This window comes from Terrapene carolina, unplaced genomic scaffold (assembly GCF_002925995.2).
Source record: "Terrapene carolina triunguis isolate 2854851 unplaced genomic scaffold, T_m_triunguis-2.0 Scaffold85, whole genome shotgun sequence".
NCBI lineage: Eukaryota > Metazoa > Chordata > Testudines > Emydidae > Terrapene > Terrapene triunguis.
In genome coordinates, this window is record NW_020664436.1 from 42,740,475 (window position 1) to 42,766,953 (window position 26,479).

General features: G+C 41.1%; 1 protein-coding gene across 2 annotated transcripts in view; it reads right to left on the reverse strand.

Moving 5' to 3' along the window:
- STXBP5 (syntaxin binding protein 5) overlaps positions 1–26,479 on the reverse strand; it is a 178,569-nt gene that overhangs the window by 51,200 nt on the left and 100,890 nt on the right. For both annotated transcript variants that reach the window (XM_024219875.2, XM_024219859.2), the window contains exons 10-16: positions 9,668–9,822; positions 7,561–7,633; positions 5,383–5,530; positions 5,232–5,299; positions 3,463–3,503; positions 2,207–2,427; positions 46–224 (exon numbers count right to left, since the gene is read on the reverse strand). In XM_024219875.2, coding sequence (XP_024075643.1) covers positions 46–224; positions 2,207–2,427; positions 3,463–3,503; positions 5,232–5,299; positions 5,383–5,530; positions 7,561–7,633; positions 9,668–9,822 — 885 coding nt within the window. The remainder of the gene's footprint in view (positions 1–45; positions 225–2,206; positions 2,428–3,462; positions 3,504–5,231; positions 5,300–5,382; positions 5,531–7,560; positions 7,634–9,667; positions 9,823–26,479) is intronic.

Consider the following 26,479-nt stretch of genomic DNA (forward strand, 5'->3'; position numbering starts at 1 on the left):
TATAAACAAAAGTGCACCATAAACTTTCCATGTTCTTACACTTACTTTAAACATGGGACATTATCACGGAGCCCATCAGATGAGCTGCTGCTTGTAGATGGATGTGACTGGGGGGCAATGGACTGAGGATTGGAACCTGTGCCTGGAGTTGGCAACGGTGGTGCTTGCTCACCATCTGGAGATTCTACATCATTTATTTCATACAACAGCCGTACTTCAAGCATCTGTAAATTAAACCAAAGCAACAATAAAATACACTATCTTTCTTCTCTATGAAAACCACTCTCCTTTGATTCCCACATTTGCCTCTTGAAAGCCAGAGAAACGTATATGTGAATTAAGTAAAGTGCTAATAAAAACTCAAATGGATGATCAATATGTCAGGCCACCTTTTGTACAGAAAAGCAGTTCAAGAATATCACCACTTTTTGCAGCTCTTTGCTGAACAAAAATGAAATACTACATACATAAGGGGTAAGGCTCAGATTTTTAAAAGGTATTTAGGTGTTGCTGCACTCAGTGTCAGGATGCCTAACCGATTTGCCTAAATCTCATTTTCAAAAGGGATTTAGGTACTTAGAAGCCTAAATCCCTTATGAAACTGAGATTTAGGCTCCTAAATCAGCTAGGCATTAGGACACTGAGCACACAGCAACACCTAAATACCTTTAAAAATCAGGGCTTGTGTGTTATTCTCATACTATGTCAACAGTAAAATTTCTCAGTCATGAAACAGCACTTTCTTTATGTAGTTACTGCAATCTTTTAGGAGAAATAGGTAAAAAGAATGGAACTCAAAGTTAAGGGTGAACTGTACCATACTGTAACACTGTGTAGAACTGGATACATCAAAACAACATAATGAGTTTTCCCACTGTGCTGATCTCTATACTTTAGAAAACATTAGACAGGTTTCACCCTTAATTCAAATTTCTCTTGCTTAGTTCTTTTCCTCTATTATAGCCTTATTATCATTTTAGTACAGTTTTTGGAGGGTGGATTTCCCCTCTTTTCTATTTTTTCCCCTCAACCAAATATTTTTGTCAGCTATCAACCAGAACTTAACACATAGGTTGATATATAGCAAGTTTTACAGTAATTTGTAAAACTATACTATCTTGAAGAACAGTTTAAAAACTTTTTAAACAATCATTTAGAAGCATGTACCTGCTAAAATAACCTTTGTGTTAATTACCCATTGTTATACACAGGTAACGTCAAAAGATAAATAAAAGAAAGCATCCTTAAATCCTCAGAGACTTTACCCAAGAAATAATATTAAAACTAGAAGAACTGCATTGTGATTAAACTTTGTTTAGGACACATTATAAAGAATTTAAAAACTAATGATGTCATATTTGTTATAGAGTTCAAAATAATTTATCATCTCTTAACAGTTTTGTATATCGGTATGCAGGCATACAGTATGACATTAATTCAATAAAACTCTCACCTAGATCTATCTTTGAGTTTTTGTACTGCCACCCATCACCCTAGTACCTGAAAGTCTTCCATGTAAGATCAGTAACAATAGCAAAATCTCTAATGGCCTTCAGAGCATCTCTGGTAGTTCTCCATCTATGGAGTTGTAACTCAGCTTTGGGTAGGTTTGTTTTTGGTGTCGGGGGGGGGGGGGGGGGTAAGAGTGGAATAAAAGAGGTGTTTGACTGGCGAGTGTCATTTATGGTGCAGAGGCTTTCCCAAAGAGAAAGGCATTGCAATAATTTCCCAAAGAAATTCGGAAGACTGTTCTATAGCCAGATCCCCTTGAGAATACTCTGTCTCCTGCTCTCACCCAAAGCAGTGGGTTACGGATTGAAATTTGACCTTTGATGCAGCCTGGCCTTGATTCATCAATTGCTTTTAAAATCAGAACCAAAACCTTTAACTGGTATAGGAACCTGACTAGGAACCAGTAGAGGAACTTAAGCACATGCTTAAGTGCCAATGAAGTTAAAGTTAAGCAGGTGCTTTAGTGCTTTGCTGAATTGGGCCTATTAAAGACACACATCCAACTCCTATAAAAAGATACAAATAGGGAAATAAAACTTTTATTCAATTTTTTTTGCAAAAAGCTGCTCCTAGTTTTGAACATCTCCTATGTATGAGAATTTAAGCAACAGGATGAATCATGATAAAAATCCAAACCATCAATATATTTCTATTACAGCCAAAATCCATACAATTAAAAAAGTGATACTATTACCGGAATGACTTCTGTTGTCACTTCCTGTTTGCTGAACCTGTAAATAATGACATGTGCAGAAACTCCTGCTATGCACAGCATCCTACTTTCTGGACACCACGAGATGATCTGAATGGCATATGGATCTTCATCTACTATATCTGTGTTTGGCTTGTCATCCTTATTTCGTGATTTTTCAAATACTTTAGCTGTTTTTAGCTTGTAAAGTACTTGCAGTGTTACTAGGAATAAATAAGAATATATAACAAAGTTAGTTTTCAATTTAAACAGATATCTTTCTGTAATTCATTTCTCCTTTTTCGCGCCTTTTTCCCTTTACAAAGGTAACCAAACAATTTTCAGCAAGAGGGAAGCACAGAAGCAGGGTTACACAGTGTTAACATTCTCAGTTCTTTCACGAGAATATATCCACATTTAAAAAGGAAAAAGCCATTAGAACTTCATTAATCTACGCTAAAATCAGTTAGTTTCTCCTAGAAAGAAATCAGGTGAAGATGGAAGAGTTACAAAACAGGATATCCATGCACCAGGAAATGTAGTAGTCCTACAACATATAAAGGATAAATTTCTTCCTTTTGAGCTGTGCTTGAATACCAATGACACAACATGACTCTAAATATGTGTATGTACTTCTTTGCATACTAGTGTCAACAATGTTCTTCTAATTCAAAACTGTATCAGAAATAGTTTACTCTCTAAGCTTAGGACCACTGAATTATTTGGGTGCATTTATAGAGGAACTTAATTCTTTTCTGTGCTTTGCTAGCAAGAACTGTGGGAAACAACTATTTCTAGCTGCTATTATTTAACATGAGCTTATATTTTGTAAATATACACTTGTTACTTTTTGCATTAGAAAGAACAAAACATAGACACAGAGGTACCTCACTAAAATTCATCTGTTTTTCTGTCCTTCTCCTCTCTCCTTTCTCCTATCTATGTGCCAAGAGAGGAGAACGCCAGGAAAATAAGACAGAGGTTTTAAGAATGTCAAAATTCCCATTTCTTGTTCCAGCCTGCTCTAATAATTTGTTTTCTTTTGGGGAAGTAAAAATCAGTCAAACACTAAACTATTAAAAAAAATTGATAGACCCAAGTTAAGTCTATTACAATTCAAAGATTAACATAAGGCACTGACAGTGTGTGAAGCAGATAACATGAGAACAGCTTGCCAGCAATTATACTACAGAAGCATGCAAGTTTAGGGAACTCTTCGGCTGTCTGAGTAAGTTACGATAATTATTCAAAATACTTACTTGCGGAAGCATCCCAAAACTTGATTGACCCATCAGCATGCCTATGAAATAAAAAAAATTAAAAATTAAAAAACACATGTTCTTGGAAAAAATAAGGGGGTTAGCAATGAGTAGGGGAGATTTAGACTAGATTACATTAGTGATTTAACATAAACCACAGAGCTAGCATAAGTATTATGACTCTGTTGCACTACCAGTAAGTACCATGGCAAAGATTTTAAGAAGTGCTTAGTGATTTCAAGTGCCTCAGTTTCTGGTACATGGCTTGAGACATTTTAAGAGTTCTGAATTTTCCTAAGAGAGTTGCGTGCCCAAATCAATTGAAGTTCAATAGGGATTAGGCACAGACATCTAATTTGTTTAGGCCCCTCTGAAAATGTCAATCACAGACTAATAGGGAGACAAGGTGGGTGAAGATATTTATTGACCCAAGCTTGAAAGCTTGTCTTTTTCACCAACAGAAGTTGATCCAAGAGAACATATTACCTAACCCACCTTGTCTCTCTAATATGCTGGGACCAGCATGTTCTACAGAAACATTGCATAAAGTCACAGACTTCACAAAGTCACGAATCTTCTAGGCAGGGACAGCATCCTTCTGAATTTCTGTGCAGTGCCTAGTTCAATGGGTTCCTAATTCTGATTGGTGCCTTTGAGTGCTAAAGAAATATACAATAAATGTTTAGTTCTGGCTCACGTTCTTCCAATGCTGTCCTGCCTGGTCTTTCGGAACCCCTTTTGACTTTTTCCTGCTACTCCTTTAGAGTGGAGTTGTTGGGACTTATTCTCATTTAGAAGAAAAAGACTGACAGGTTGGTAATCCTTTGATTACTGAACTCAACAGCTATCTAAACATGAACATATATTTAAAAGCAGTGTTTCAAGAAAGCCTATGATGTCAATTAAAATAGTTTAAACATTATCAAAGAGTTATAAATAGCAAAGGAAAATATATTTAAGAATTAGTGACAACAAGCAAATGCAATAAGTTTGAGGTGGCAGCTTATTCTAGTGGATACACTTCCTCACTGGAATTATAATATTATAGTTATAATTATAACAATAGTTATGCACTGGATCAGGTTAGCTAGGGAGGTTGTGGAGTCCTTGTTGGAGGTTTTTAAGAACAAGTTAGACAACCACTTCTCAGGGATGGTCTATGTATGCTTGGTCCTGCCTTAGTATGAGGGAACGGACTAGATGACATGTGGCATCTTTCACCCTACAATTCAATGATTCTGTTATTATAACAATGATGGATACTAGAGACAAGAAAGTACAATGAAGGAATCCAGGAAGAAAAAGTGGTTTTTTTTGCAAAGAGCATAAGTAACTGTTGTTTCTAGATATATTATGCAATATGCAATAATGTATCAGGTATTTTAGTAATTGTCTACAAATTATGTGACAATGAGATGAGAATCTCCCACAAAAGCAAGTTGGTAACAATGACTCTGCTCCCATCCTGCTTTTGCATGAGGTTATGGTTCTCTTTTCAACATATAGTTGGCTTCACTTTGTTTTAACTCCAAACACTTTGATAGAGTTGCACAGACAGAATATCATCACCCAGTGTACGTAATAGATACATATCAACCATATTTTTTCAGTGTGTTATACAAAAGCTATTACTTGTAGTTTTTTTTTATGATGAGTTTTTTGTACATTCCATTAATTATTCACCCTCCCATACAAATTATTTTGTTTTCTACAGGTTATGTGAATATGAACTATAAAAATGCACTCTAGTTATTTTAGTTATCACTTACCCTGTAATAATGATCTCAGGGTAGCTCTGAGTGACCAAACCCCAGTTGCCTCCACCGATAGGCCATTCCTAGAAGGTTAATAATAACAGATTGAAATAAATGACACTTTACACTGGCATTATCAAATAAGTATATGCACACTATACCATACCTTTTTACTGTAACCTTGACGTTTCTGTCGAGCCCCAACTGAATAAAGTGCAGGAATGAGGTCCACAGGACAATCAGCAAAATATTCACAACAGGTAACAGGAGATTCATGTATATTCAAAGGATAGGGATTCTCAAATATAGGATACCTTTATTGGAGGAAAGGGAAACATTGTTAATCCAACAAAAGAAAAGTGATCAATTTAATCCAGAATATAAATGAAGAACTGAAGCCTGTCAATTTACTTAAAAAATATTTGTATAACTTTACTATCCGCCAAATAAGTTACAGAAATAGTGCAGATTGGATTGTCCGCTTCTTAGGGCAGGAACCATGCCTTCTTGTCTGTCGGAAAAGTATTTAGCCCACTCTGGGTAGCATTATGCATAAACCACAAATAATAAATGTGCCTACAGTGCAAAACAATTAAATGCAGCTACTGCACTCTGCAAAGGTTGCTCGCTCAGCTGATGAAGATGCTGAAAAGATATTTACTATCTGTGTAATGTAAGTTTTTAAAATTGTCACTGTAGAGACGACTACTTAATGGTTCTGTAGCAGCAGAAATGAAAAAGTAAGTTACTGAGCTCTAGTTCTTGTGCTCTGCAGATAAAAGTTGATTTCTGACTCTTGGGTCTATGTTTCCAGGAGGAAGGTATGAAGTCTCAACTCTCCTTTTTTAAAATCTTGTTCTCTTTTCAGTCAGGTATCTTAGACTGCCTCACTCACCCTCCATTACCTAGCAGGCTTTGACCAATTTCTCTAAATAAATAGACACACAAAAATCAATTCCCCTAAATAAAGAAAATTATTTCTATGTGTGGACTAAGGATGCTGACTTTAAGATTAGGGTTGCCAGGGAACCTGGTGGTTCTGGTCAGCGCTGCAGATCGGGCCATTAAAAGTCTGCTTGGTGGTGCAGCAGGACTAAGGCAGGCTCCCTGCCTGCCGTGGCTCTGCATGGCTCCTGGAAACTGTGGCATGTCCCCCTTCCGGCTCCTAGCATAGGGGCAGCCAGGGGGCTCTGTGCGCTGCCCCCATCCCAAGCGCCGGCTTTGCAGCTCCCATTGGCCAGGAACTCTGGCCAATGGGAGCTGCGGGGGCAGCCTGTGGACGGGGCAGTGGGCAGAGCCGCCTGGCCACGCCTCCGCCTAGGAGCCAGAGGAAGGACATGCGGCTACTTCCAGGAGCTGTTTGAGATAAGGGCTGCCAAGAGTCTGCCCCCTTCCCCACCTCCCGTGCCCCAACCCCCAGCCCATATCTCCCTCCTGCCCTCTGAACCCCTCAGTCCCAGCCTGGAGCACTCTCCTACATCCCAAACCTCTCACCCCCACCCCAGAGTCTGGAGCCCCAACCGGAGCCCTCAATCCCCTTCCCCTCACAACCCAACCCCTCAGCCCCAGACCAGAGCCCCCTCCCACACCCCGAACCCCTCATTTCCGGCCCCACCCTGGAACCTGCACCCCTAGCATAGAGCCTGTACCCCCTCCCACACCTCAAATCCCTGCCTCAGTCCAGAGCCCCCTCCCATACTCCGAACTCCTTGAGGGCAGGGGACTGGACTCGATGACCTCTCGAGGTCCCTTCCAGTCCTAGAATCTAAGACTCTGGTTTGCTAGCCATTATACAAAAACAGAACAAAAAGGCAATCCTTGTACAAAGAGTTTACAATCTTAGCAAAATACTATAATGCTAGCAGACTACTGGCTGCTAGGTGCAGAGCATCAAAGAACTTTCTCCTGATGGGCTTAGCATGAATGAAATCACTAGAAGTTCTCTCTTATTAGCTGGAAGCCAATAAACTTGGCAGAAATAGAACAATATGGTACTCAATTATAAATGTATGCCATGTTACACCTACCTGCCAGAGAGTAGGCCATACTCAGAAGTTCTGTGTGATTATAAAAATATGGAAGTAGAAATTTTTTAAATAAAATCTAGTCCTTAAAACCAAAATGTAGAACAGAAAATTAGATGCTCTTTAAAAAGGATTTGCTTGTCAAGAGTCCATTTGGGAGTTTTAGTAAGGCAATAATCTCAAACATAGTTCCAGTAAGTCTCATTAAAAATTATTTTCATTTGCAAGTGGAGCGTTGATAGGTGACATCAAATGGATACACAGCGGCCTGCCATTAAGTTGACACTCCATATACCCTCCATTACACCCTAGATTCTTACCCATTTTGTGCAAGGTCTATAAGTACTAAATCCTTTTCTAGAAGAACCACCACAGCATATGGTTCCTGAAAATCTAAAAACAGACAAAAAGAAAGGTTACATATTAGTCATTTTAGTTCTCCTAACATATAGGCTCAGCAGTCCACATTGCAGGAGATTGCATACCACACACTTTACTAGCCATAAGCAGTAACACCATTAGAGCATGCACAGGTATTCACAAATCTGTTATGTTCAAAATTGAGGTTGTAGACCTCATCCACCTATCTTCATTTTCTCTCCCTCTCAATTAAATCCATTTCAAAAGACAGACGTGTGAAGGAAGGTGTTTTGATCTGCAAAAGCAATATTTTCAGAACTCCAGTTACTAACAGTAACCTTATTTCCCCTCACAGAATTGCTTCTGCAGATCTTCACTATGTGAGAGTAGGAAACAGTAAATGACCTAATTTACAAAAGGAACTGAAGGACTGTCCACCTGAAAGGAGCACCAGTGTGGTACCAAAATCTGGAGAATTAAAAGGCAATTCCAGAATTTTAACTTGGAGTAGGCCAGACATTCTGAGCCACGAATGCCAGCAAACTAGAATTTCTGTGGAGAGCAAATGAACCACAATGTTGGAGACATGAGCAGTGTGCAATACTTGTTTGGACAGATCTTGTTCTTTCTGGATGGTCAACTGCACCTCTATCCTTTCAGCCTTTGGCAAAAAGTTTAAAGGTAAGACTGGGTGAGCAACATGCAAGTCCCACCACCAAGACATTGAACATACTCATCTGCTACAAGTATGTAGCTAGTACAAAAAGTACTCTTAAAAGAACCTTGCTGTGTCTCAATGTCCACCATTGGGACCTCTGAGGTACACCTATACTCAAATTTATGACTGAGAGTTCACAGTAGTTCAGTATCAGCCTACCACAACTCCAAACTCAGTAAGAACTATAAATAAAAATAGCTGTTAGTAATTAATTAACTAGCAAACAACAAGATGAGGAAAATAGAAATGAACCAGCAAGTTCAGTGGTTGCTCTAGCTAATGGAAAAAGAGGCACTACAGAAGGATATGTGACTGGGGTCTTTTGTAACCATGGTTTAGAACATTTAGATCTGTGGATGTCGGACATATACACTAAAAGTTTTACTGCTTTGAATAACTCTGGGTCTTGAGACATGACAGGTGACTTCCTAGAGTGGGGATGTGCACAAACTTTTCTCCCTTATGAAATTTCATTTCTTTTTCCAATTGCAAGCCCTGGAACACGCACAAAAATAATGTAATGCTTTCATTTAAAACATTAGTTTGAATATATTGCTGACATGATTCAACAACTCATTTTTACAGTGATCTCTATTCTGAGCATGTGATGTAATATCTAACATTTCAACACTGAAAATTTACACATTAGATGTATTGACATACTATTCTAATGATTTACAAAAGGTATTTCTTCAATAGGTACACTTCTAATAGACAATAGATAATACACTTCTAATAGGCATTTCTAATAGACAATAAAGAGGTGTATTCTAATGGCCTGAGCACAGAACATAGTACCAGAAACCAATTTCTAATCCCAGATGAAACATTGTGCTTTCTCTGTCCATTTGGGCAAACTACTTAATCCCTGATGGAGGTTTTCTGCCTGTAAAACATGGATAACTTACTTACCAACCTCACAGGAATGTTACAATAATTAGTAAATATTTACACAAATCACTGTAGATTAAAAGGCTTGGGTAAGTGCTAATCATTATTAATATTATTTATAACTGTCTTTGCATTGTAATGCATACAGATGTATTTTATAAATGCTTGTATGCATGCACATTTAATAAATTGTACTATTTTTTAAAAGGAGGAAAAACCACATGTAATTACTAATTCTTTTCCAGAACATTATAATTGATGTTGGTTTATTATGAAACCTATTTCACCTTTAAAAGAATGCTGAAACAAAACTTGACAGACAATAGCTACAACAGATGTTAGTGTTCCAGTCCTGTCCCTCACAGAGATATAATAGTGAGGCAGAAGGAGTAAGGAGTATTCTGGCAGAGTAAAGCTACAAAGAGAGTGGGTAAAAGTATAATCTTTACAGAACCTACCATTAGGGTACGGAGTTTCACAGAGGGTTAGAAAATCAACAATAGAATAATCCATTTCTAGCACAGCAGTGCTTTTCCCATGCATGACTGTTAAACAGGGTCTTCTTCCTACAGTATCATATGACAAGCCTCCCGACAGAATGATAAAAGGCTCCCTGGAAATAAAACAGGCATTTATGACAATGAAAGGTACTGAAAAGGAAAGAATGATCAGTTTTCCCATTGCCCCATAATATGAGTTCAAGAGGACACAACTAATGGTAGATACATTTAGAGTAACTGGAAATAGCTATCCACACAGTGTGTACTCGGTCTGTAGCTTTGACTATTGATGGAGGTCAGAGTTAAGTGCTACAACCTGAGCAACTGAAGGGGAATGGATTGTCAGATGTCAGAGACTAACATTTTTTTTTGGTTTTGTTAACACCACATAACTTAACTTCCTGACACAGGCTTGGGAGAAGAGTTCTCTGCAAAAGACATTGTCTATGTCCTCTCAGTTAATGGCAGAGCCAGTTCAGATGTGCTGTCAAACATCCAGTTGCATGGACATCCCACATCAGAGGATCCTATCAGAGATGGGTTGAAATAGTACTATGATGTTTACTGCTTAAGTCTCCTTATTGTGCAATTTGGAGTATGAACTATTTTGTGCTTACAAAGCTCTGTGGTCATAATAGCTTGAGCCCTTTGAAGTAACAGGATGTCTCCTCCTTTATAACTGCCCTGCCTGATAAACTTCACAGATGTCCCCTTCTTTCCAGTTAACAGAAAACCTTTATCCAATGTACCCCTAAATCTCTACAAACACTCACCTATTCTGAGTGCTTTATCTCTTCTGCCCTGTAGCACATCACATAAAGCTCAGAGATAGTATATGGATTTGGGTTAGGAATCAGAGAGAAAGTTGCACATTGAATCTTATTAGCACTTACAGAGTAGTTCAGGACCCTGATCCAACAGTTAAGCAGGGAGCCCCAGATTTGCTAGAACCAGCACTGCTTGGGGCGGGGGGGGGTGTGTGTGTGTGCTAAGAATACTTGTACTCCAGTTTTTTTAACTTGCTAGCAAAGACAAGACTTGATATTCCCTCATAAGAACGGTCATACTGTGTCAGACCAAAGGTCCATCTAACCCAGTATCCTGTCTTCTGACAATGCCAGGTGCCCCAGAGGGAATGAACAGAACAGGTAATCATCAAGTGATCCATCCCATTGCCCATTCCCAGCTTCTGGCAAACAGACTAGGGACACCAGCCCTGCCCATCCTGGCTAATAGCCCTTGATGGACTTATCTTCCATGAACTTATCTAGTTCTTTTTTGAACCCTATTAAAAATTAAAAATAGAAAAACACAAACACAGCAGCTTCCCCCGCCCTCTCTTTTTAAGTCAACTTTAGGAAAAAGGAAGTGTTGTAATACTGAGGGGCTCATAAACCTACCCCAATTGTAAGCCTAATTGTGGGAAAGCTAATAAACATTTATAAAATGTTCCAATCACCTATAATAACAGATGTTGATAGGTACCAATGAGATACAAAGACTGAATTAATCCAAACAAAATATATACTAATATAACTCAAGGATGGTGTTAAAATGATGTTTGGTAAACAAGACAAGTGTGGGACCTGATATCAATTAACCAAAATTGGTGTGTTGGAAATTAGGCTTAATTGGTGGACAAAATAATGAGCAAATGAGCTATTCCACCCATCACTTCTTTTTGGGGTCCTTAAAGACTTTGGGGGAGAAAAATCTAACCAACTGTTAGCTGAGAGATGAGTGAACCCAAAGAGGCAAGCTTCACCATCAAGGCTGCATAACACACCCTCTCCTGGGACCCCAGGATCCACTGTGGCAGTTAGCCCTTTGTTGTCCTAATCTTGAGAGAAGTCCAGATGAAACCAAAAGTCAGAGAAAGGAATCCAGAGGACACTGCCACCTTCACTGGCTCTGGCTAAATCCCAAACACCACCTGGGATGTAACACTGATTCCTGTACCATCCCGCCCCCTTCCCTACTGTGTCATTTTCCTTCCCTACCTTATTTCTTCTCTTTCCTATATCTTTGCATTTGTCTTCTGTTTAGTAAGAGTCTGGCTTAGCTAGTAAAGACTGTATATTTTGCAACACTGCTGTGAACCCATGACCAAAGAAGCAATTCAAGACAGTGCCCTAAAACAGCCAAATGCAGGTACCAGTTTGCCAGGACTTGCAGTGGCTGATCAGAATGTGTGCTGGGCCTGTGTTTCTCCAGCAGTGAGGCTGCAACTCACTCAATCAGCCACAGAGGTGGAAACTCAATTTTTGTTGCTCTTTTCTTTCCCCTTTTGTGTAAGCTTCTCTTGTTTTGTTTTCTAGGAGTGGGATCAGACATTAACAGTAGCAACAGCATCAGCCCCAGCCCATCTCAACTAACTTCTCTTACCCCAAAAGGTCAGTTATCAACATATTTAATACCATCTAAAAAACTTGTTAGAAAAGGTTTATTCTTCCTTCCTCTACAGCTAAAAGGAATAATATTGTGAAAATGAAAGCCTTGCTTCATACCTTACTTTTCAAAAGCTTTTCCTTTCCCCCCCCTGTATCTTAAATACATAATTAAAAACAATTTTTAACTATGTGTTTGCCATAGGACTAAGCAGGCTGAAGTCACTGTATTCCAATACCCAAAGCCTTTTATAACTGTTTAATGTTGTGCAGTGACAGTCACATTAACACCTTTAACTCTCTGGGCCAAGTTAGTCCCCCAAAATTAATAAACAATCAAATCTCAAACCAGATGATGTACTGCTGACCACTCACTGGTTAAAAAAAACATTTTTCTCCCTTCCGTATGGCATCATGTGTTGAACTGTGGAGCTAAGTGCTTTAAGTTTCCCTTCTTCCTAAGTATCATATATGGGGCTCTATGAGAGGCAGGACACTGTACCTGAAATACTAATGGATCTAATGTGTTATGGTGATGTTGCTAGCTTATATTCACAAAGTATTTCAAAGTACAGCAATATAACTTAATAAGAAGGAATAAATACTTGTTTTTTTCTTACATTCTGTAGAATGGCAATAGAACAGCAATGTTCTCATACAATTATGGAACATCAGGTGCTTAATATGTAGGTGATAGAAAGTCAAAGAACTTCATTTTGAATGAAATGGAAATTGATTAATTGACTACATAGTAAGCGAATGTACAAACTGTATTGCTTGAGGAAAAGTTACACACACTACATTGAGATAATATTAGAGTACATTGCATTTACTGAACAGGCCAATGCTGGCAACAAAAAGTTTGTTACAAATAGGAAATAAAAATATTACTTTTTTTTAATGTAATGCATAAATATTTTAGAGTGATTTTGAGAGTAAAACCACAGATATTTAGGATTTTCAAACACGAGAACATTTTTTTCCTTAGAAATGCTGACAACCCTTTTTAATTTCAGCAAAAGCTTTCCACCTGTATCTGAGGACAGAATATTGTCCAACCATTCATAATTCAATGACACTAACACATTGTTAGGTATGCTAATCCATAAAAATACTGGCAACACCAATACTGGCAACACCACTACTGTAATTTCAATTTTAGTAAATTTTTTAATTGCTTCATTATAACAATTCATAGGTGATTAAAAATCCATTTGGTTGTTCTTTGTTATTTACATCTTTAAAATAATACAGTTAATTTTTAAACACAAATATGCAAAGTGGTCTTGAATTATAGAAATATAAAGTAAACCCATTTCTCTAATTGTTTGTGATTTTTTTTTTTATTTGAAGTGACAATTTAAAAATCACACTTTTTTAAAACTTACCATGAACATCTAAGTTAACTATACTGTAAAAGATGAACAAAATATTTTACTATTTCTCTATTTGTTTTCTTGGTGTATTTGACAGTATAATGTTTAGCCAAGTTTCAATGTTTTACTTGTTTGGGCTTTTCACACAGCTACAGGAGAAAAATATTTTGAAGATAAAGTATGATTATAAAATACAAAAATGGCAGCAAGATTTAAGTGGAAGTATATACCAAAAACTACTTGTAGGCTATTTCTTAAGTGGACATTTTAAAATTTTGAGTTGACAGTGTCCCTTTAAATAAAGGCCCACAACAAAAACTTGAGTATTGTAAAAACACTCAATAACTAAATAAATCTACTAATGCTCTCTTCAAGTTGCTGATTCCGCCTTTTATGATTGTTTGATTACTTATAATAAAAATTAATAGCTTTTTGAAACAGAGGCAGCTCACCTGATCTAATTCTAGCCATAAATCAGTTTTATACTTATCTGGAGATGGTGTAACTATCACGTAAATTAAATTCCTACTGCTTAATTAACTTCTTTATATGACTGAACAAGGCACAGACAAATTAGTTCTGCTTCATGGAAACATTTACTCTTCCTGTTGGGAAAGCAGATTATGGACTTTCCATTGAACTACTGGAAAGTGTTTTTTCACCTATATTACAATATTTTATATTTTTACACACACACACACACACACACACACACACACACACACACACACACACACACACACAGTCTTTTCAAAGCAAATATGCATAAGTTTACATTTCATTCAATAAAATTGCAAGAGTGAAACAGTTGAATATGGGATACTAGGAAATGGGATACTTTTTCTTTCTTATTCAACCATCATCAAAATCAGCAATAATTTTAACACTAGATACAATAAATCCCTTTGAAAAAATGAATCACAATAGATTGTCAACACTTTCTTGAAGGAAGGCAGATTGATGGCTTCTCTTACTTCAATATGGCCACTGCTCAAGAAGACATAGCTTGGCGCCACAAAGAGAAAGGCACTGCAACATGCAACTTTTAGACACTTTGAAAAATCATTGAAATCCAAAAACCCTGGGTTAGGTGCCTAGGTGCCACACACAAGGCATAGGTAGAGATAGGCATCTGAAAATGGGATCCACAAAAACCAACAAGCCAGGTGGGATGCTGTGTAGGTTAGTCAAAGGGAGATGCTGAGGAGAGGAGTGTGTCTTAAATCCTGTGCCTCTCCCAGAGTTAGATACTTAAGTGAGAGCTGAAGGGAGGCACCTATCTTTGTTTGGGATCCACAGCCAGGAACTTTCTCTCTTGGAGGCAAACACCTATCCCATTCTTGCAACAGCTTAGATGTCTGCCTCCCTTCACACAAAACTGCCAGGGTGGGGATAGATGACAGAAGTGGCCTCCTTTATAACCTTTAGCCCAGTGATTAGAGTACACACCCAGGATATGGAAGACCCCAGTTCAACTCCCCCCTCTGCCTGATGAGGAAAAAGGATTTAAATAGGGGTTTCTCATCTCTCAAGTGAGTGCCCAAACCACTGGACTATGGAATATTCTGATGTGGGTCTCTCTCAGTCTCTCCTGCTGAAGCCATTCCATTTTGTATTAAACAATTACATATTAATTGGGCTAGAGACAGAGAGAGGATGCCTATATAGTCCAGCTCTGAGCATGCCTAACGGATCAGGCCACACAGGTGAGACACGTGTTACCCTGCCTATCTTCACCTGGTTTGAGGATCGCACTGTGTCTTAGGCATGAGATAGTGTCTGGACATCTGCCTGAGCCAGCAGCATACAGGCCCAGAGGCAGAAACCATTACAGCAATAACTACGGCCCTACCAAATTCAGGGTCCATTTTGGTCAATTTCACTGTCATAGGATTTTTTAAATTGTAAATTTCATGATTTCAGCTATTTAAATCTGAAATTCATAGGGTGTAACTGTAGGGATCCTGACTAAAAAAGGAGTTGTAGGGTGGTCACAAGGTTATTGTAGTGGGGGTTGCAGTTCTACTACTCTTACTTCTGCACTGCTGCAGCCAGCGGCGCTGCCTTCAGAGCTGGGCAGCTGGAGAGCAGCGGCTGCTGGCCTTGGACCCAGCTCTGAAGGCAAAGCCGGAGCCAGCAGCAGCACAGAAGTAAGGATGGCATGGTATGGTATTGCCACCCTTATTTCCATGCTGCTGCCTCCAGAGCTGGACCCTCAGTCAGCAGCCGCCACTCTCCAGCCACCCAGCTCTGAAGGCAGCAGCGCAGGGGTAAGGGTGGCATGATATGATATTGCCACCCTTACTTCTGCGCCGATGCTGGGGGGAAGCACTGCCTTCAGAGCTGAGTGCCTGGCCAACGGCCAATGCTCTCCAGCCACCCAGCTCTGAAGGCAGCGCAGAAGTATGGGTGGTAATACCACAACCCACCTAAAATAACCTTGTGACCCCTTCCCTGCAACTTCCTTTTGGATCAGGACCCCCAAAGTGAGAAACGCTGGTCTCCTCCATGAAATCTTTATAGTATAGGGTAAAAGCACACAAGAGACCAGATTTCATGGTCCGTGATGCATTTAGGGCTCCTCCTAACCCTATTGGTGCCCAAACTCATTCAGCATCTCCTATTGCTAAGGCCCTACCAAATTCACAGCCTTAGCAATAGGAGATGCTGAATGAGTTTGGGCACCAATAGGGTTAGGAGAAGTTAAGTGGGGGTTTTATGGATCCACAAAATGTAGGCACCTAAATCCCTTGATAAATCTGGCCCACTGACTAGCCTACTACCACTCTGTAAACCCAATCTTCCATTTTTTGGTTAAGATTATTAAAAACATTGTAGCAAGACATCTCTCACATTAGATACTACAGTGATAAGCTCAGTACAAAAACCTATCTAGAATAGAATATAAAATAGCTGTCTCAGAGCTCTGTAACCATGGTCAATGTTTGTACCAACCTGGGTCTGGGACAGAGAGAATGCAATGGTTGTATTGGTAACTCTCTTCTTGGTGATGGAGCTGATATCATTAAATCTATCAACTGATCATGAGATGATTTTGACTAGTTTGTGGATCAACATGATTAAACCCTTTCCTTATACGTAATGTATTCTCAGAAGGCAGTGCTGACAAACTCTTCCTCTCTGATAGTGTTTGTGTGGAGTTTTGCAGGGTTTCATTTTGTCTCCTGTCTTGTTCAACATTTATATGGGGCCATTGGGACGGTTAGTAAGGAGACATGGCTGCAGTGTTTTCACTATGCTGATGACATTCAGCTTTATGCCTAGATTTCATCTGCCCTGGCCAAAATAGTTAATAGGCGCACACTGTGTCTGGACGAAATTGGTAAAGATCAGAGCTAGATGAGTGATGCTTAATACAGGCAGGACTGATCTGATGTTATATTTTATTCTAAATAGGTTCTTTTGCCATGCTCATTGTCATAGAAACTAGACATCCAATAGTCATATTACTAAATGAGTGCTAACATCTCACATGTGGTTCGTTCTGTTTCTCGTCCTCTCTCTGGAGCAGAACTTAACATGTTATCACCTTACAAGCCCTGAAATGCCCACTGGCTGAGGGCCGACTGTAATACACGTCTGGCCTGACACACTCACTACCCCAACACACTGTTGTCATAACACGTATATAAAAGGTGTCTGGTAAGGTATCATATGTAAAAAACAGTTACTACACTTCCGTAACTGTTGTTCTTTGATATGTGTTGTACATGTTTCTTTCACACTTGGTGTGCGCCACCTACGGAATCAGAAATTTTCCCCGCAGTGGTACCAGTTGGGACTGCTTTAGCGCCCTGTACGATTGCGCAGCACTTTGTCCCAATATAAAGGACCCAGCTGCCCCAGAATGTACTCTGCTCCTTCTTGCTGGACAACTCTACTGCAGAGACGTAGGAGCAGGGGTCATGGAATGGACACACATGCAACACATCTGGAAGAACAACAGTTACAGCAGGTCAGTAACTGCTTTTTCTTCTTTGAGTGATTGCACGTGCCCACTCTGCTCTTGGTGACTCACAAGCCATAAAGCAGGTGGAGGATCGGAGTCTGTGTGTACACAGACTGGAATACAACTCACCCAAATTTACCATCGTTTCTGAGTGATGGCATAATGGGATGCAAATGTGTGGACTGCAAACCAAGCTGCCACTCTACAAATATCCTGGATAAGGACTTTCGCAAGAAACGCCGCCGAGGCTGCTTGTGATCTTGTCAGATGTGCAGATACTTTGCTTGATGAGAAAATGCCAGCCAGTTCATAACATACACAAACAAACACAGGATGCTATCCACAATGAAATTCTCTGTGAAGAGTGTGGGAGAACTTTTATTCCTGTCTGCGATGGACATCAATAGTTGAGCTGACACATGAAATTGTTTAGTCCTGTCTATGTAGGACGCCAAAGCCCTTCTTCCTTGTTCATCTCTGTTGAAGTGCTGTGTCAGGTAAACTAGGTAAGTAAATGGACAGCTTAATACAAAAATAGATACTATTTTAGAGAGAATTCTTGGATTATGGTGCAGATATACTTTGTCCTGAAAAGGAAATTGTATAAGGAGGTTCAGATATCAAAGCATGCAGCTCAACCACGCTCCAGGCTGAAGTGATGACTACCAAAAAAGCCACCTTCATTGATAGATCTAGCAAGGAGCACGTTGCTTAAGGCTCAAACGGAGGCCCCATAAGCTTTGACAAAACTAAGTTGAAGTCCCAGGGAGGGCCAGGTTATCATATCTGTAGATACAGTATAACATTTCCAGGCTTTTCAGAAATCTAATTGACGTACCGCTAGAAAAAATAAAATGGTTGTCCATGTGGGGTTACAAAGATGATATTGCTGCCAAGTGGACCTTGATAGAACTATTTTGCCCAATTTCAATGTTTTAGGTACAATAGATAGTCCAGACTATGCTGGATTGAGGACTGTATTGGCGAAACCCTGAACTGACAAGAGCAAACGGAGAATCACTTACACTTGGCAATGTAAGTAGCCCTGGTGGAGGACTTTCTATTTTTTTTTTTAGCAAAAAATCCCCAACTTTCTCCGAGCAAGACTCCTCTTTAGAATTTAGCCATGAAGCCTCCAGGTTGTTAAATGAAGTGCCTGCATGTTCAGGTGGAGCAGCCAACCATGATTCTGCAAAATTAGCTCCGAAGGAAGCGATATTGGAGGCTCCAACAGATCCAGGAGAGTGGAAAACCAGTGCTGCCAGGGCTACTAGTATAACTTGGGCATTGTCCTGTTTGATCTTTAGCAACACTCTGTGAAAGAGTAGAATTGGAGGGAAAAGCGTAGCAGAGCTTGTTCGACCAGGATAGTACGAAAGCATCTGTGATGGAATATGGACTACGACCCTGTAGGGAACAAAACTGATGTCATTGCCTATTGGTTTTGTTGTGAATAGATCTCTCTGGGGATTCCCCCACTTCTGGAAAATGCATCTGGCTATATCTGGGTGTAGATCCCACTTGTGGTGACTTGTAAATGATCTGCCTAGGTGGTCTGCAAGCTCATTTTGCACCCATAGAATGTAAGAGGCTTCAAGATTGATTGAACTGGCAATGCAGAAGTCCCACGGGTGAGCTGCCTCTTGACAAAACAGGGAAGGGCTCCTCTCTGCCAGTTGAAGTATAACATTGTTCTCATAGACCACAGCAGCAAACAGATTTTTCCTTTGATCTGAGATAGGAAAGCCTGACAGGCTAAACAGATAGCCTTTGGCTTCCTGACACTGATGTGTACAGACAGGTCCTGGGAGAACCATAAATCCAGGGGATATGCGTCCATCAACAATGTCCGTGAAGACTGAGGGCAGACAAAGGGAATGCCTGCACTTACACTGATCAGGTCTGTCGACCAATCTAGAGAAGTCAGAATGTGAGAGGGCACGTACAGCACATAGTTCAGAAGGTGATGACTTGGCAAATAAATGGAGGCCAGTCAACTCTGAAGAATCCTGAGATGGAATCTGGCATGCTGGGCTATGTATATGCACAAGGCCATATTCCCCAGGAGCATCATACAGGCTTTTGCTGTTGTGACAGGGTGAGCAAGCTGAGATCTGCAACAAGCGATTGAATTGTTTGGAACCATGCCTCTGGAAGAAAAGTTCCAGCATGAATAGAGTACAGTACTGCTCCTATAAACTCTATCCTCTGACCTGGACAAAGGGTAGATTTTTCTAAATTGACCAGCAGACTCAGAGCCTTCACAGTTGACTGAATGAGAGAGACACCAGATAGTGCCAGAGCTCTGGACCAATATCTTACTAGCCAGACATCCAGGTAAGGATAGATTTGTACTCTTAGTCTCAGAAAGGCAGTTACCACTACCCTATATTTTGTGAAAAAACAAGTAGCTGCTGACAGGCCAAGAGGCAGCATGGTGAACTGGTAATGAGACTGTTTCACTATAAATCTGAGACACGTTTGTTACCTTGATAAATCACCACATGAAAGTAGGTTATTTTTTAAATCAAGGGCTGCATACCAGTCTATAGGATCCAGGGATGGAATAACAGAAGCCAGAGTGACCATGCAAACAAACTGTATTTTTTCAACATCTGTTGAGTTGGTGCAGGTCTAAAATTAGTCTGAGACCTCCCTTTCCTTTCTGGATTAGGAAATAATGGGAATAAAACTCCTTCCCTCTGACATGCTGGGGAACCTCCTCTGTGGTTCTCACAGAAAGGAGAGATTGCATCTCCTGGAGGAGGAACTCCTCTTGAGAGTGCTCCTTAAAGAGGTATGGGGAGAGAGGGAGAGGTAGAAACAAATTGGAGGGTATATCCCACATCTGGAGTGCTTAAGATCCATTGGTCTAAAGTAATCTCTGACCAAGCACTAAGCAAATAGGGAAGATGATTTGCAAAAATATAGGGGAGATGGGATTTGGAAACATGGAAACTGGCATGGCATCCCCAACTGACCCATCAAAATGTCTGTTTAGCACCCCTTGGGAGTCAAGATGGAGCAGGCATTGATGTAGAAGCAGAAGGAGGTGGTGATCTGCGCCTATAACTAAGGTTAAGATTTTATCATGGATATTTTTAGTAAAAGTCACAGACAGGTCACAGGCAATAAACAAAAATTCATGGGAGCCAGAGACCCGTCTGTGACTTTACTAAAAATCACTGGGGGTGGGGGGGGGGGGGAGGGGGAGGAGGGGAGAGGCATGACAGCGGGAGACCCATGGTTGGGACTGATAGGCCGAGCCCCACCGCCATGGGGGCTGGGGGGCGCACAGCCTCGACTCCAGTGCCGCAGCCACAGGGAGAGTGCACAGCAACAGCTCTGGAGCTGGCTGCAGCTTTGGGACAAGGGCACATAGTCCTGGCTCCAACCACAGCCACGGGCGCACAGCCCGACACAGCCATGGGGATGTGTGCACAGCTCCAGCCCCAGCCGGGGGGCGGGGGGGGGAGGGAATGGGCACATGGCCCTGGCTGCAGCCCTGGTCGCAGGTCTGGGGTGCACAATCCCAGCTGAAGCAGTCAGAGAGGTCTGGTAAAGTCACGGAATCCGTGATTGCCATGACCTACGTGACTAAATCATAGACTTAACTACAACCCCTACTCTTCTTTCTTTGCAGGTCCTGGCGAGGACTAAGGGCAGAGGATTAGTGGATCTGCTGCAGGTGAAAATGTTTCTTGGATGGTCAGGAGTATAATCCCCTAAGACTTTAAAGTCACCCTAGACTCTTTCAACCCATGGAGCCTAGAACCTGTGTGCTCCAAAAAAAGTGATGACCCTTCAAAGGCCAAGTCTAGAATAGTTTGTTTGACCTTGTGCGGAAGCCCTGAAGTCTGCACCTAAAAGCTCCTGTGCATGGAAACTAAAGAAGACACAGTTATAGCAGCCAAGTCCAAGTTCTCATTACGAACTTCCCTCATCAGCTAAAGAGGAGAACCCTGGTTTAGCGTCCTCCAGCAACATGTCCTTAAATTTTAACATGGCATCCCAAATGTGAAAATTATAACGTCCCAAAAGAGCTTGTTGGATGGCAATTCTGAGTTGCAACACCACAGCAGAATAAACTTTTCTACAAAATAAATCAAGTATTTTAGCATCTTGTGACTTGGGGGTTGCTGTCTGCTGACCCTGTCATTCTCTTTCCTGGGGAAACTGCCTCATCATGAGAGGACAATGATAAAGCCAGCACAGATTGAAGGTGCCCCTCTTCTGTTAGCTGCCGAGCATGCGCCTCCTGAACCACCTCTTCCTGCTCACCACCAGTCCCAGTACTGGACTCAGAAACAGGTGGTCCCTGGTCGGTAGACTCTCCATGCCTCTCCAAGGACACAAAGCAGGAACCGCTCATGTAGGACCTGGAAACTGGGTGGAATTACCATGGGTTCGAAAACGGCCACTGGATGGGGCTGGGCCCTAATGACTCCCTGGCCAAATGCCTGATCCCATTCCAGCTGGAGAATTTCAAGGCAACCCAGGGTAGTAATGCATCGGTTGGGAGTAGTGTGACAGACTCCAAGACTAGGAAACATAAGAGCCAATCTCAGATTCAGAGGAGAACAAAATCACCATCTGCTGACCCAGGAGGAGCTCGCTCCTCACAGTGCCAGAGACCAGTGCTGAGTCAGTGAAGAACCAACATTGCTCTGTCTTTACCATTCAAGGGTAAACCGGCATGAAGTCTGAAGCACCGAAGGACATCGAGGTACCGAGTACTGCACTGACAATACTGGTACTGGGAGTACTCTGTCTGCCGGTACTGGGAGTATTGTATCATGCACTGTTGGGGATACTGGTACCAATAAGCTCAGCAGAAGTCTCACCACCACAAACTCCTCCAGCGTGATGGTCTTGGGTTGCTGAAGTATCACAAAACATAGAAGGTGCCACTTCGGGTGCCGGCCTCGATGCCGGAGTGAATAGTGCTAGTTTTTGTAGTTCTCTTTCTGAGAAGAGAAGTGTTTGGATTTTGGCTGCACTCTACTCAACCACATGCTTAGTAAATGTAGGTGTCAGTGATCCTCCTCTCGGAGTCTCTAGAGACCTTATGTCTAAAAAGAGACAGTGAAGAGGGGAAGTCATGCCAGGTCTCAGACTGCATAGAAAGTGCACTCCTAACTGAAGCCAAAGTTCTCAGTGCCGAGTCACAATGGCTAGGCTCCGACGGAAGTCTCAGGACTGTCTCCAGGAGCAAACCCTTCAGCCTAGATTCTCAGTCTTTTTTAATCCTTGGGTTAAAGTCTTTGCAAATTTGGCAATGATAAACAAATCTGAGTTTCGCCCAAACACTTCAAGCAGCTTGAGTGTGGGTTGCTCATGGGCATTGGCCTAGAACAAGAGAGACAGGGCTTGAAGACTTGTCACCGAGGTATTGTTCAGTACCAAAAAATGGAAACTCCAGATCTGGGAACTGAAAAAGAAAGTAAGTGCTATAGATAGAATTAGCTAAGTACTAGATAACTATTTACAAGAAATTTATAATGAGTACACAGAGTACTTGCTAAGGCAAGCCAAGCAATTCTAATGATCATCACAAGCGATAAGAAGGAACTGAGGAGGCTGGAAAAGCTTTCAACAGAGCTTACACCTTTGACAGTGGGTCTGCCCTCAGTGTCACGTTTCTTTTGATATGTTGAGACCACCATCTTATTTCCCAGAATTATCATGAATCCAGTCTTAGTATATCCTTAGACAATGAAGAATGTTTATAAATAGGGAAAAGAATATGTTTAAGGACAGGTGAAAACCTGTCTGGTTATTATGAATAACCAGCCAGTTTATAGATGGGCAAAGTAAGCAATTGTAACTAAATCCTATGGAATCGAAGAAACAATTGAAATCAGTTACTTAGAACAGTGCTTCTCAAAGTCAGGCCACCACTTGTTCAGGGAAAGCCCCTGGTGGTCCGGGCCGGTTTGTTTACCTGCCGTGTCTACAGGTTCGGCCTATCGCGGCTCCCACTGGCCACGGTTTGTCGCTCCAGGCCAATGGGGGCTGCAGGAAGGGCGGCCTGTTCAATATCTTCATCAATGATTTAGATAATGGCATAGAGAGTACATTTATGAAGTTTACAGATGATACCAAGCTGGGAGGGGTTGCAAGTGCTTTGGAGGACAGCATTAAAATTCAAAATGATCTGGACAAACTGGAGAAATGGTCTGAAGTAAATAGGATGAAATTCAATAAGGACAAATGCAAAGGACTCCACTGAGGAAGGAACAATCAGTTGCACACATATAAAATAGGAAATGACTGCCCAGGAAGTACTGCAGAAAGCGATCTGGGGGTCATAGTGGATCACAAGCTAAATAAGCGTCAACACCATTGCGCAAAAAAAAAAGCAAACATCATTCTGGGATGTATTAGCAGGAGTGTTGTAGGCAAGACATGAGAAGTAATTCTTCTGCTCTACTCCAGGCTGATTAGGCCTGGACTATTGTGCCCAGTTCTGGGCATCACATTTCAGGAAAGATGTGGACAAATTGGAAAAAGTCCAGAGAAGAGCAACAGAAATAACTAAAGATCTAGAAAACATGACCTATGAAGGAAGATTGAAAAATTTTATTGCTAAAATTGTTTAAGCTGGAGAAGAGAGGACGGAGGGGACATAGTTTTCAGGTACATAAAAGGTTTTTACAAGGAGGAGGGAGAAAAATTGTCCTTCTTAACCTCTGAGGATAGGACGAGAAGTATCGGGCTTAAAGTGCAGCAAGAGTGGTTTAGGCTGGACATGAGGAAAAACTTCCTAACCGTCAGGGTGGTTAAGTACTGGAATAAATTGTCTAGAGATGGTATGGAATCTCCATCATTGGAGATTTTTAAGATCAGGTTAGACAAACACCTGTCAGAGATGGTCTAGGTCAGTGGTTCTCAACCAGGGGTTCTGGGCCTCCTGGGGGGTCGCAAGCAGGTTTCAGGCAGTCATCCAGGCATGGCCGGTGTTAGACTCGCTATGGCCCAGGGAAGAAAGCCGAAGCCCCACCGTGCAGGACTGCAGCCTGGGACCCCGAGCCTGACCACCTGGGGCTGATGTTGAAGCCTGAGCAACTTAGCTTTGTGAGGCCCCCTGCAATATGGGGCCCCAGGCAATTGCCCTGCTTGCTATCCCCTAACACTGGCCCTGGCTTTTATATGCAGTTGGGACCCAGCTGGGCTGTAGAGTTTTTATAGCACGTTTTTGTGGGGGGGGGGGGGGAGGCTCAGAAAGAAAAAGGTTGAGAACCGCTGGTCTAGGTAATACTTAGTCCTGCCATAAGTGCAGGGGACTGGACTAGATGACCTCTTGAGGTCCCTGCCAGTCCTACAGTTATAGGATTCCTGCATTCCTTTTTGGAGTATCCTGCATAAAGAACCATCTCCCTATTCTCCCTCCCACATAATCAGATCTTTTCCTACATGGTTTGTTTTCTTGAGGTAAGGATTACACTTGTACCAAACTGACATGTTATACAATAAGGAGGTGTTCTGGTCTAGATAAAAGTTTTTTTGGTTTGTCTGTCTCTTGACGTAAGCCTTAGAGATACATTCTGTTTGTTATAGCAATTCAACTGCTATTAAATAGTTTGTACAAAGCACAAATTTCAATACCCAATACATCTTTTAAACATAGCACAAAAGAACACAGTATGAAGTTAAAGCGAGTTAAAGTTTAAAATGCAGCTTTTCTGAATTTGTAGAACACTCTTAGGGGTAATAAACACGGTTTTATGGCTAAGGAGGGGTTTTCTTCCTGACAGTTGCTTGTCCCCAGGGTGACAGAAAGCAGAAGCCTCCTGGAATTCTTCTGGTTATAATTAAACAAACAAATATATGCATGTGATGTACTTTTTTCCAAGCCTCATAGGTATGATAGTAATGATAAATATATCTTAACCTTCTGTAAAGGCAAGTTTAATAACTTAAGATTTAAAAAGTTATAATAATTTTATTAATATTTTTACATTATAGTGAGAGCTCTCCCTCACATTGGACTCTCAGGTGCTACTAGAAGATTAGGTAGCACCAGTCACCATATTAATACTGCAGCATCATACCTGCAGAGGGCAAGAGTGTGACCACTCCTTTTGGATAGGGACCCTTCTACTGTCATCCATAATTTAATCTTGAAGTGACAAAACTAATGCAATGTGCTCTATGTAAAGCTACACCTTAAAGCCATTCAGAAACTGAAGCTGGTGCAAAATGTGGCAGTTGCTTGGTAAGTGGAGTATCTCACTGTGAGCTTGTGTAGCTGGCACAACAGGGAGGTTCTGAGTTTGTGTATGAGCCTGACAACTTCTGCTATGCATATCAACATTTACCTGTGTTAGACTATGTCTATACTACAGACCTTACAGCAGCACAACTGCACTGCTGCAGCTGCGCCACTGTAAGGTCTCCTGTGTAGCCGCTCTATGGCGATGGGAGCGAGCGTCTGCCGACGTAGTAGCGCTGTCCACACTGGCGCTTCTGTGGTGGGGACTGGTATTGGGGGGGGGGGGGGGGGGGGGGGAGGGAAGGGAGTACAACCCCCTGACTGAGAAAATTGCTAGTGAAGACATAGCCTTAGTTTTCACACCGCTAAAAAGGAAATGAAAAAAAATTGTACAGTCAAGAAACTTCACCATATTGAAGTTAATTGGTTTTGGTGAAAATGACCAATTTCAAATGGACATTTTACTGTTGTACTGCTACCCACAGAGACAACATACATCAACATACAATAATATATCTTGATTTGAACAGCATAACCTATCATATTATAATGAATGTTGCATGTTGGTACCTGTAGTTTCTGCAGATTTCACTTCTGAGGTAAATTTGAGGGTAACTGGGCTGTACTTGGCAGGGTTTCTTGTAAACCAAAATAACCGTACAGTTGACAACAGTATCCAGGGAATCTATCAAATATATTTCTATCCCACAATTGACTCAACCAGAGGAGGGGAAAAAAAGCAATGGATTTAAGGTATTTAAATGTCATTTGGAAAGGATGACATAGTAGCTCCAATATGAGAAAAAGGGAGTCACAATATAA